Below are 12926 nucleotides of genomic sequence, written 5' to 3' on the forward strand. Positions count from 1 at the left end.
GAGCTCCTGTGTATGTCACTGGTGATCATTGTATTACCTGTACACTGACACTATATACAGAGCTCCTGTGTATAATGTCACTGGTGATCATTGTATTACCTGTACACTGCATACTATGTACAGAGCTCCTGTGTATAATGACACCGGTGATCATTGTATAACTTGTACACTGCATATTATATACAGAGCTCCTGTTTATAATGTCACTGGTGATCACTGTATTACCTGTACACTGACACTATATACAGAGCTCCTGTGTACAATGTGACAGGTGATCACTGTATTACCTTTACACTGACACTATTTACAGAGCTCCTGTGTATAATGTCACTGGTGATCATTGTATTAACTGTACACTAACATTATATACAGAACTCCTGTGTATAATGTCACTGGTGATCATTGTATTACCTGTACACTGCATACTATATACAGAGCTTCTGTGCATAATGTCATCGGTGATCACTGTATTAGCTGTACCCTGACACTACATACAGAGCTCCTGTGTACTGTACAACATCACCGTTGATCACTGCATTATGTGTACACTGACACTATATAGAGAGCTCCTGTGTAGAATGTCACCTTTGATTACTGTATTATCTGTACACTGACACTGTATACAGTTGTGTGAAAAAGTGTTTGCCCCTTTTCTGATTTCCTATTCTTGTACATGTTTGTCACACTTAAATGGTTCATATCACCAAACAAATGTAAATATTAGACAAAAATAACACAAGTAAACAGAAAATTTAGTTTTTAAATAAATTAAGGTCTTTATTATTAAAGGAAAAATAAATCCAAACCCACTGGGCCCTGTGTGAAAAAGTGATTGGGTCATGTAGCATCATCTCTATGGGCCAGAAATTGTTTTCATCACTGCAATCCTGAGAGATTCCAGCATCTTATAGAATCATACTGATCAAGCAGCTTCCTGTCCACACAAAAGACTTTGCCTGAGACAGCTAGTTTGAAGCGAAAAAGAGAATTGTTGAAGCAAACAAGAGAATCAACCCCCTTTAAACATACAGTCCCATGTAAATACCATCACATCCCACCTTCAATTACTTTCAACACACAGTCCCATGTGCAAAACATCACTCCCTTCCCTTCAGCTCCCTCCAATACATGGTCCCATGTAAATAACATCACTCCCCTTACTTCAGCCTGCTCCAGCATAAAGTCCTATGAAAAAAGACACCATTTTCCTTCCATCAGCCACCACCATGTTTCTAAAAAAATGCACCTCCCTCTAAATACAGCTCCCTCCTGTAGTACATCACTCCTCTCAGCCCCTTTATATATAACTAGATGGTTGCCTGATTCTAACGCATTGGGTATTCTAGAATATGCATTTCCACATAGTATATTGCACAGCCCACATAGTATATAGCCCAGCCACGTAGTATATTGTCCAGCCACGTAGTATATTGTCCAGCCACGTAGTATATTGCCCAGCCACGTAGTATATTGACCAGTCATGTAGTATATTGCCCAACCACGTAGTATATTGCCCAGCCACGTAGTATATTGCCCAGCCACGTAGTATATTGACCAGTCATGTAGTATATTGCCCAACCACGTAGTATATTGCCCAGCCACGTAGTATATTGCCCAACCACGTAGTATATTGCCCAGCCACATAGTATATTGCCCAGCCACGTAATATATTGCCCAGTCACGTAGAGGAAAAGGCAACAGAAAATGCTTTGCTACCTTCTTATAGCCTTCTTCTGCTTTGTGGGCCTCCGCCATTATCCTTTTCAGAATGCTGGGCAACTGTTTAGAAGGATCCACGGCTGCTGTTTTTGGTACACGGTTAGAGGATGCTGGGTTTTTATAAAGCTGGGAAATTTGCATCACCTGGCATTTCCTAACAATGATTGTGAACAAGCCACAACTATATCAGGCTAGTTAGGGTCTGAAACCTTGGCTAAAGTTATCTGAGCACACAAATCTCCAAGGGTGATAAAACTTTTGCGTTTGCCCATTTTCCTTTTTGTAGTTTTTATTATGAAAATAAAAGAATATATATATACTAGATGGTGGTCCGATTCTAACGCATCGGGTATTCTAGAATATGTATGTCCATGTAGTATATTGCCCAGCCACGTAGTATATTGCCTAGCCACGTAGTATGTTGCCCAGTCACGTAGTATATTGCCCAGCCACGTAGTATATTGCCTAGCCACGTAGTATATTGCCCAGTCACGTAGTATATTGCCCAGCCACGTAGTATATTGCCAAGTCACGTAGTATATTGCCCAGCCACGTAGTATATTGCCCAGCCACGTAGTATATTGCCCAGTCACGTAGTATATTGCCCAGCCACATAGTATATTGCCCAGTCACATAGTATATTGCCCAGCCTGTTCCTGGCAGTGCGAGTCCTGTTTACAGAGAATGATGATCTTTTGTGCAGCACAAAAAATCATTTCACCTGATGAACAAGCGTTTTGCCTATTCAACAGGTGATCAGCAGCATGTTCACACTGAAAAAATGTATCATAAGAACACTTCTTCAAGGATTATCTTTCAGTGCAAATGCAGCATTATTTGCAGAGCGATGACCGGAGTAATACTTTTGTTTGCAAAGGAAACTCCCTTGTTATGTAAAACGCCGTCCCCTAGTATATAGGGTCTTCCCTTGTTATGTTCAGCGCTGTATGTAAGGGAACAAATTTTCCCGTTTTCCATAGCAACCAATCTTGTTATGTACAGCGCCGTCCCTTATTACATAGAATCCTCTATTATTATGTTTAGTGCTGTATGCAAGGTAAAAAAATTGGCATCTACATCTAAAGATGTGCATCAGAGCACCTGTGTTTTCATCATGCTGCCTATCAAATGACCTCACAAAATTAACATGTGTTGGGGGTCCCATGCACCCTAAACTGCCCAGATCCCTGGCTACACTTAATCTGCCCCTGAAAATGCCCATTGTTATTTATTACAGTGATTTGTTCATAGTATAATGCTGCTTATGAGCTGCATTGTTGGGTTTATGCTGTAGGAGGGCACATAATATTAGGCAGAGTCTACTTAACAACTTTGGCTATGACACACCTCATGTGGCCAAAGATCACGTAATGTTGTTAATGAACTGTAATGTTAGTTAATATGGTCGCATGAAATGTAAAAGTCAAAATCGTTTGGATTTCTCGCAACCTGCTTTACAGCGATCACTTACAGCACAGTGTGAAGTAGCTGCAGGATAATGCAATCTTTGTATGTGCAATGAGTGCCATAGCCAAAATTGTCACATAGTAGTATCAACTAAAGGGTTGCTGCCACCTAAAAAAAACCCAACAACTTTTTTTGGTATTTTTCATGGCATTTTAACTTTATTATATTTGCTGGGGTTCGATTCTTCCAGGGATACATTTTTTTATTGCGTAGACTGGACTATATTTATTTTACTTGTTTACATAGTACCGTTATTTCCGCAGCCTTTAATAGACTTTGTCATCATTTTCCCCATTGGGGCTCACAATTTAGGTTCCCTATCAGTATGTCTTTGGAGTGTGGGGGGAACCAGTGAGCCTGGAAGAAACGCACAAAAACACGGGGAGAACATACAAACTCCTTGTAGATGTTGTCCTTGGTGGGATTTGAACCTAGGACCCCAGCTCTGGAAGGCTTGGCCACCAACTTAAAAATAATAAACCCAGAGCCATACTCACCTACCCGTGCACCCAAGCCAGCTCCCTACCACTACCCTGTTCTTTTACGACCTCATAACTAAAATATATGTGAACTATCTCTGGGCTCAGTGGTCCCGTGAAATGTAGTCGTAATATCACAACTGCAGTCTGAGAACAAAAACTAAGGGAGGGTGAGTTTGATGGTTTTGTCATTTCCAGCGTATGCAAATCTGTGGGAAATAAGATTTTATCCTGGGCAAACCCTCTAAAGGAGTGGCGAAGGTCATGACAAAGCAAAGCAAGACTCACAGAACCTTGTCGTAGAACCTTGCGCTGTGAGCTGTTTTGTTTGCTAGATGGGGGGCAAATGTATATGTTGCCTGGTGGGCTTTGTATGTCAGGGCTGATTTTTAGCCCCAGCCTGGGCCTTGAGTCTACATAGATTACCGAGGCACCAGGTTATCTGCTCACATCACACATGGCCTTAATCATTTGACTGTATTTCATCATCTGTCCATTCACATAGAAGTAACTAAGAGTCAATATAATAATATAACGCGAAGATTTCATCAACAGCAGGAGTCCCCCACGGAGTGTTTCATTGGAGTTAATTTGATAGAATCAGTAAGATGACTTTCTCGACACTCCTGGTACTGTGAAAATAAAAAACATACAAATATAAGCAGATAAAAAAATGAAGAGGAAATGTTTATGATTTTACACTCCCAACAACAATATTAAGTTTGAAATAGTTCTCTTAGACCTGATGAGGCTGGTGTCATTGTGCACCCGGAGCGCATGGGGAACCCTCCAGTACACTGGGCATAGGCTGGGTCCTGTTCTACTGTCACATGGCCAGTGGTAGAGAGATATAAGGTGCGCCTTCAGTGTTAGGGCTCATACCCATATGTGAGAAAAACAAAGGTCCAATTTCAGGACTGAAAAAATGGACTAGTGCTATGCGAGTGTCATGCGAGTACAATGCGATTTTCACACCTAGCATCCGATTTACATCCGAGTGCATTGTGATTGCTATCCGATTGCAATGCGATTTTAACATGCGCTTTTACATACAGCAGTTCTGTATGTCATTTACACATCCTTTTTAAAGGAAATATTAGTCAAAACACACACAGATATATAGATAATAGATAGATAGATAGATAGATAGATAGATAGATAGATAGATAGATAGATAGATAGATAGATAGATAGATAGATAGATAGACACTGACAGGTTTGACACTGATAGGCTTCTGTAAAATCAATGCAGGAGTCGACAGGATAGGAGACATGGTTTACATACAGTAAATCCATGCACAATAGTTAGATCTAATAGATGTGTGTAATCAATACAATTATTATAGTGTGTGTGCAAATTAGGGGACATGTACTGTATGTATTTAATAAAATATTATTTTCGGGGGAAAAAATGGCGTGGGCTCCCGTGCAATTTTCTGATCCAGAGAAGGAAAGCCAGTGACTGAGGGCAGATATTAATAGCCTAGGAAAGGACTATGGTTATTGCCCCCACCTGGCTAAAAACATCTGCCCCAGCCACTCCAGAAAAGGTGCATCTTGGAGATGCGCATCTTAGCCTCGCTCTTCCCACTGCCCTATAGCGTTGGCATATGGGGTAATAGTTGGAGGTTGATGCCACCTTTGTATTGTAAGGTGACATCAAGCCCGGCTTAGTAATGGAGAAGTGTCAATAAGACACCTATGCATTACTAACCCTATAGTTGGTAAAGGGTTAAATAAAGACACAGCCAGAATAAAATCTTTTAATGAAATAGAACACTAAACACAGTTTGACCATTTTATTGTTACTGCTAATCCATGCAACGCCCTTGATCTCCTGAAATAAATAAAAAAATAACAAACCAACAATCTACCATACCTTCAATCAATCGAGCCAAATCTTGTGCTCGTGAGGATTTACTGCGCCCTAAGATTAGGCAGAATAAAATGGAAAATAAAATCCGCTATATATCAACATATAATGGACAGTGGGCGGAGATGAGAGCCTGCATTCAAAAAAACTGGTGCTCAAAATTGACGTGACACTTGCTAAATGTCTCACTGATTTTCCTCTTATGACCTCGAGACGTAGTAAAAATTTGGGGAATTTATTGATAAGCAGCCATTATGTCTCGGCCATAGACCACAGAGGTGCCTATTTTGGTTCAAGTGGACCCGTTAAAGGTTGTTTTTCTTGCGGGAATTGTATCGCGTCTAAGAACATTACCCATTCCACAAATTTTGAATCAGCAGATGGAAAAAACAATTTACCATTAGACAGCATATAACTTGTAAGACAACACAGGTCATTTACTATGCGCAATGTTACTGTCCAAAGATATATATTGGTCTGACCTCGAGGAGTCTTGGCACTCGTACACATGAACATGTCTGGGACATTATGGCCGCAGAATCAGAAATTGAGATTTTACATTTAAAAACCTTGCCCCGTCATTTTCGGTTGTTTCACAATTGTAATCCCAAATTTCTCTACGTGAGGGGTATTGAGCATGTGCAATGTGGGATAAGGGGAGGCGATATCAAACGCCTTCTAGCACAAAAAGAATGCAGGTGGGTCTTTACCTTGGGCACTATGGTGCCCGATGGGTTAAATGAAGCCACAGGCTATTCATCCTTTTTAGGCCGCCGTCACACATGCGAGTTTTACGGACGTAAGAGCGCAGAATCTACGTCCGTAAAACTCGCAATAAATACGGCACAATTATTCTCTATGCCCCTGCTCCTATTTGCCGTATTTTACTGATCAGTATTATACGGCTTTCTACGGCCATACAAAATCGCAGCATGCTGCGTTTGTCACCGTACTGCGCAAGAAATACGCCAATGAAAGTCTATGGAAGCGTGAAAAATACGGATTACACACGGACAAGCAGTGTGACTTGCGAGAAATACGCAGCGCTGTTAGAGAGAAAAGCCGGTAATTCAGTGCGGTGTACAGTAAAATCACACTGACAGCTTACAGTAGAATAGGTAGAATAAATGTGTACACATAGAATAGGTATATATATATATATATGTCAGTGAGACACATATATGTATATATATTAATATTTATTCCAGCGCTAGACAGCTTGAAAGCCGGTAATTCAATTACCGGCTTTTTCCTTCTCCTTCCTAAAACCCGACATGATTTGAGACATGGTTTACATACAGTAAACCATGTCTTCTCTCCATTTTTTTTGCAGATTCCACACTACTAATGTCAGTAGTGTGTATCTGCAAAATTTGGCCGTTCTAGCTCTTAAAATAAAGGGTTAAATGGCGTGTGGCGTGTAGCGGGTGGCATTAACCCTTCATTACCCCATATCCCACCGCTACACGGGAATAGGAAGAGAGTGGCCAAGTGCCAGAATAGGCGCATCTTCCAGATGTGCCTTTTCTGGGGTGGCTGGGGGCAGATATTTTTAGCCAGGGGGGGGCCAATAACCGTGGACCCTCTCCAGGCTATTAATATCTGCCCTCAGTCACTGGCTTTACTACTCTGGCGGAGAAAATTGCGCGGGAGCCCACGCCAATTTTTTCCGCCATTTAACCCTTTATTTTAAGAGCTAGAATGGCCAAATTTTGCAGATACACACTACTGACATTAGTAGTGTGGAATCTGCAAAAAAAATGGAGAGAAGACATGGTTTACTGTATGTAAACCATGTCTCAAATCATGTCGGGTTTTAGGAAGGAGAAAGAAAAAGCCGGTAATTGAATTACCGGCTTTCAAGCTGTATAGCGCTGGAATAAATATTAATATATATACATATATGTGTCTCACTGACATATATATATATATATATACCTATTCTATGTGTACACATTTATTCTACCTATTCTACTGTAAGCTGTCAGTGTGATTTTACTGTACACCGCACTGAATTACCGGCTTTTCTCTCTAATATATGTGTCTACTGACATATATATATATATATATATATATATATATATATATATATATAGACAGTATATATATATTTTCTTTTCTTTTTGGGACACATGGATCACTTCTATAGCGGTATGTTGGTTTTGCTAGCCTGCGAGAAAACCACGCAGTACGGATGCCATACGGATTACATACGGAGGATGCCATGCGCAAAAAACGCTGACACACCCTGCCTACGGAGGAGCTACGGACCACTTTTTTCGGGACTTTTCAGCGTATTACGGCCGTATTATACGGACCGTATTGTTTTACGCTGTGTGTGACGCCGGCCTTATAGATTTAAAGTAACTCATATCCGGACTCTGTATTGGTTGAGCTCTTCTTTCTTCCGATGTATCACCGCTTGTTTGTTGATCTCCCTTTTAATTGCATATTTTTTATTTGTTTTTAATTGCATTTTTTTTTGCCAATTTTTAGTTTTACATTGGTCTGATGTGATCTGAACTTATAGTCAACTATGATGACGTCTGGTGAACATTCATCTTTATTCATTGCAAGTGATTGCCATTTTCTTCAAGAACTACACCTTGATATTTTATATAAATGTTTACTAATTATGGACAATTTAATGGAATAATGTGCCGATTATTCATTTTTCACTTTACTTTATTACACCAACTCACATATTTTTTATTTATTTTTTGTTATTTTTTTATTTTATTTTCCATTTTCTATAATTTTTCTATTTCATATATTAGAAATTTTGGATGTTTCATCACACATTGTAATATTATTCATTATTGTATAATGGATTAATGTATATGACATTGCTTATACATATTTGTAATCGAGTGATACATGTGCACATTGTATTTTTCACATGTCTCCCTAAAGTATTATATATACAACTAGATGGTGGCCCGATTCTAACGCATCGGGTATTCTAGAATATGTATTTATGTATGTATATAGCAGCCACATAGTATATAGCACAGGCCACGTAGTATATAGGAGCCATGTAGTATATAGCAGACAAATACTACGTGGCCTGTGCTATATACTATGTGGCTGCTATATACATACAGCACATATTGTAGAATACCCGATGCGTTAATACAGGCCACGCAATATATAACAGTGGTCACGCAGTATATAACACAGCCACGTACTATATAACACAGCCCACGCAGTATATAGCAGCCACGCAGTATATAACACAGGTGACGTAGTATAAAACACAGGCCACGCAGTATATAACACTGGCCATGTAATATATAGCACAGCCCACGCAGTATATAGCAGCCACATAGTATATAACACTGCCCAGGCAGTATATAACAGTGGCCACGTATTATATAGCACGCAGTATAGAACATAGCCCATGTAGTATATAGCACAGCCACATAGTATATAACACTGCCCACGTAGTGTATAACACTGCCCACGTAGTATATAACACTGCCTATGTAGTATATAGCAGCCACATGGTATCTAACACAGCCCACGTAGTATACGGCAGTGTGGGCACCATATCTCTGTTAAAAAAAATGATTAAAATAAAAAATAGTTATATACTCACCTCTAGGATCCAGCGAAGCTCTGGCGATACGCGCACAGCTGCCACCATCTTCTGTTCACAGGATGCATTGCGAAATTACCCAGATGACTTATCGGTCTCGCGAGACCGCTAAGTCTTCTGGGTAATTTCGCAATGCATCGCCGGGAACGGAAGATGGCGGCAGGCACGTGCGGCTCGGCGGACTACGGAGGGTGAGAATAGCAGGTTTTTTGTTTTTTTTTAAATTATTTTTAACATTACATTTTTTTACTATTGATGCCGCATAGGCAGCACTATTAGTAAAAAGTTGGGGACACACAGGGTTAATAGCAGCGGTTACGGAGTGCGTTACCCACGGCATAACGCGGTCCGTTACCGCCGGCATTAACCCTTTGTGAGCGGTGACTGGAGGGGAATATGCGGGCGCCGGGCACTGACTGCGGTGAGTAAGGAGCGGCCATTTTCTTCCAGAATGTGCCCGTCGCTGATTGGTCGCGGCAAAACAGCCACGACCAATCAGCGACTTGGATTTCCATGACAAACAGAGGCCGTGACCAATGAATATCCATGACAGACAGACAGAAGGACAGAAGGAAGTGACCCTTAGACAATTATATAGTAGATTGATCACTTTTTCATCACTTTTTTTATTTCTATTGCCATTGTTGTTTTCACTCACTTTGTTATTGTTTTTCCGTTTGCGTATTCGCCATATCCTGGGTTCCTGTGCCCTCGCCACAGTGCTCTGTCCCTGTCAGGTGTCATGCGGCTAGGCGCCAGCTGCTGCTCCTGGCTTGTGCATTGGCGGTGTGGAGTTTGTGCTACTGGACCTGGGAGTGATGTCTGCGCATGCGCGAAGACGAAATATGCAATTGGTCTTTTTCGGTCATGTGACCGGAACGACCATGTATTTAATGCCGATGTTTATCTAATTGAGACCACGCCCCCTTGAGGAAGCGACAGTTAGGCTTGCGAAATGCGCATCGGGTGAGTGGTCGCCCCTGGACTGGACCGGAGAGACTATTACTATAGGTAATTAACCCTTGACTTATCTTATGCTTTATATGTTTTTGGTGCAGCGCTTCAGCATGGTCTATTTTGTGGCTCTCATAGCCCATCTTAGCCATATGTTTTGACTGGGATTGCCTTACTTTTTTGCTTTGCTATATGTGGGTTAATGGCTTATGACCTTTTCTTGTTACTATCATAGGGCTATATATACATGTCCACTTGGACATTGTATCTGGTGCGGCACCATTTGGGTCCAGGTTAGCGGCTACTCAATATTTTCACCTTTCAGGATCACACTTTTATCCATACAAATGTAATATTTATAGAAATTGTATTGAGTACTTATTTTATGTTTTTGTACCAATAAATGCTATTCTTTAATATATGAGGACTCAAGTTCTCCTATTTTCTAAATCTACCAAACCTATCCGGCGTTCAGTCCCATGCCGTAATCCATATTTAGGGGATATACAGTTTACAACCAGGAGCGGTGCTAATGCGACCGCCTCGGCTATAAACCACTGATGAATGAATGAGAAGCTGCCGGAGGCAGCATCAGTGACTAGCGCTGACTTCACTAATGCTGCGCTGACTCAAAGCTTGACCGGTGGTGAACTCTTGAGCGTGGGAAAATGAACTGGCATTTTCCCATGCTCCAGAGGTCATCTCAGTTCAGCATAGCTGCGAGCGGCAGCTTCAGTGACTAGCGGTGCCGTCACTCAAGCTGTGCTCCCTCACAGCGCCTTGACACCTCTCCATTACTAAGCAGGGCTTGATGTCACCTTTCAATTCAAAAGTGACATCAACACCACAACTATTACCCCACTTGCCACCACTACAGGGCAAGTGAGAAGAGCGAGGCTAAGTGCCAGAATTGGCGCATCTTACAGATGCGCCTTTTCTGGGGAGGCTGAGTGCTGATGCTTTTAGCCAGGGGGTGCAATATCCATGGTCCCTTCTTAGGCTACTAATAATCTTTTATTAATTAAATACATATCCAGTAAATTGCACACACACTGTACTAATTGTATTCGTCACTGACATCTATATATCTACCTATTCTATATGTATTTACTGTATGTAATCCATCTCTTCTATTCTGTCGGCTCCTGCAGTGATTTTACAGAAGCCGGCAAATGAATTACCGGCTTTTCTTCCATCTCTCTATCTATGTAATATAAATACATATATATATGTGTGTGTCACTGACATGTATATATATATATATATATATATATATATATATTCTATGTGTATATATCTTTTCTATCTTTTCTATTATAACCTGTCAGTGTAATTTTTACAGTAGCGACGTATGAATTACTGGCTTTTCAAAGGACACCGGTGCGTAAAAAAACAGACAGCACTCACATGCTGCGAGTGCTGTGCGTTTTTTTCTCGCATCCATTGATTTGCATTGGTGAGTCTCGTACGAGATACGCAGCATATTGCAGCATGCTCCATTTTTTTCTCAGTCCGATTTCAGCTGAGAAAAAAAATCACAGATGAGATGTCACCCATTGAATAACATTGGTCCGAGTGCAATCCGATTTTTTATCGGATTGCACTCGTCCATATTTCTTGCAAGTGAGTATGAGTGCTTAGGTAGATAGAGGTGCAGGCTGAACAGGAGAATCGAAATTAAGTCAAATTGCAGGAAATCAGCCACACTCACATTGAGATTTTTTTAAAAGATTGCTTGTATTTATTTACAGTACAATATTTCACTGAAGTGCAGGGCAGAAAAATATAGAGCGACAAGTCATATATTTCCACCTGTTGCGGGTCTTTCAAACGTCACTTTAATCACAAGGATAGGGTGTACTGCTCAGCACACACTTCAGCCAGTTCCAGAACCCGGAAACGGAGGAGGGTATGTATGATTTATACTGTACATACCCGCGGCCTCACTCCATACAAGTATATGGAGAGGGAGGCCGGGCTCAACTGTCAGGGGTATGTATAACTCATATATACCCTCTGTTTTCGGATCTGAAGCCAGCAAATCCCAGCATAGCCCAGTGCATGTACTTGGGGGATTCAAAAGTCCACAGTCACACAGAGTGACTGCAGACTTATCAGTTTTGACTGGACAACCTCTTTAAACTGTGTACACTTGAGGGTCAAGGCATTCCTCCAACTCCAGTAGTAGAAGCGTAAAAAATGCTAAAATTGCTGTACAATCCTTTCTTTAACCCCTTTCTGACATTAGATGTATCCGCCCATGTGACCTGGGTCTATCTGACCAGGGACAAATTATTACATCTACGTGATCGCCTGCACACACGTGTGGTGTGCGGGCGATCGCCACTGGGTGTCATCTCATTCTGACAGCTGACACCCGGCAGTAAGTGCTAGTAGTGGTCACACACCACTCCTGGCACTTTAACCCCTGAAATGCTGCTATTGAACGAGATTGCGACATTCTGGGAGCCAGCAGAGGGCTGACAGCCCCTCTGCGTTTGGATTGGAGACCCCGCAGCGTGATGCAGGGTCCTGATCATTGCCATGGTGACCTGATGTCATCATGACGACATCTGGGTCACTAGGGCTAGGAAACATGCTGATCGTGCGCAGAGCATGTGTGGCACCCCAGGAGTCTGGGTACCACAGTAGTATTGCCTTCCTCACTGGGAGGGTGATGCCATGCCTGGAAACGAGGAGGATCCCTTTAACAGGTAACACGTACATTCAACACTTTCTGACTCCAGGCCAGAAGGGGGAGCTCTAGACCTGGTTTCAGGGGAGCTTCCCTATATATATTCTGGCTGGGGGAGGAGTTAGTCTGTTAGTCTGTCAG

General features: G+C 41.5%; 1 protein-coding gene across 1 annotated transcript in view; it reads right to left on the reverse strand.

Annotated features, from left to right (window-relative positions):
* Positions 1 to 751: 751 nt before the first annotated feature.
* Positions 752 to 12926, reverse strand: part of RAB7B (RAB7B, member RAS oncogene family) — a 48412-nt gene continuing 36237 nt past the window's right edge. Inside the window, exon 6 of the mRNA XM_069756259.1 lies at positions 752 to 4297. Within this exon, the coding sequence (XP_069612360.1) occupies positions 4214 to 4297 (84 nt within the window). The 3' untranslated portion in view covers positions 752 to 4213. The remainder of the gene's footprint in view (positions 4298 to 12926) is intronic.

The sequence above is a fragment of the Ranitomeya imitator genome, chromosome 3 (genome assembly GCF_032444005.1).
Source record: "Ranitomeya imitator isolate aRanImi1 chromosome 3, aRanImi1.pri, whole genome shotgun sequence".
In the NCBI taxonomy this organism is placed as follows: domain Eukaryota; kingdom Metazoa; phylum Chordata; class Amphibia; order Anura; family Dendrobatidae; genus Ranitomeya; species Ranitomeya imitator.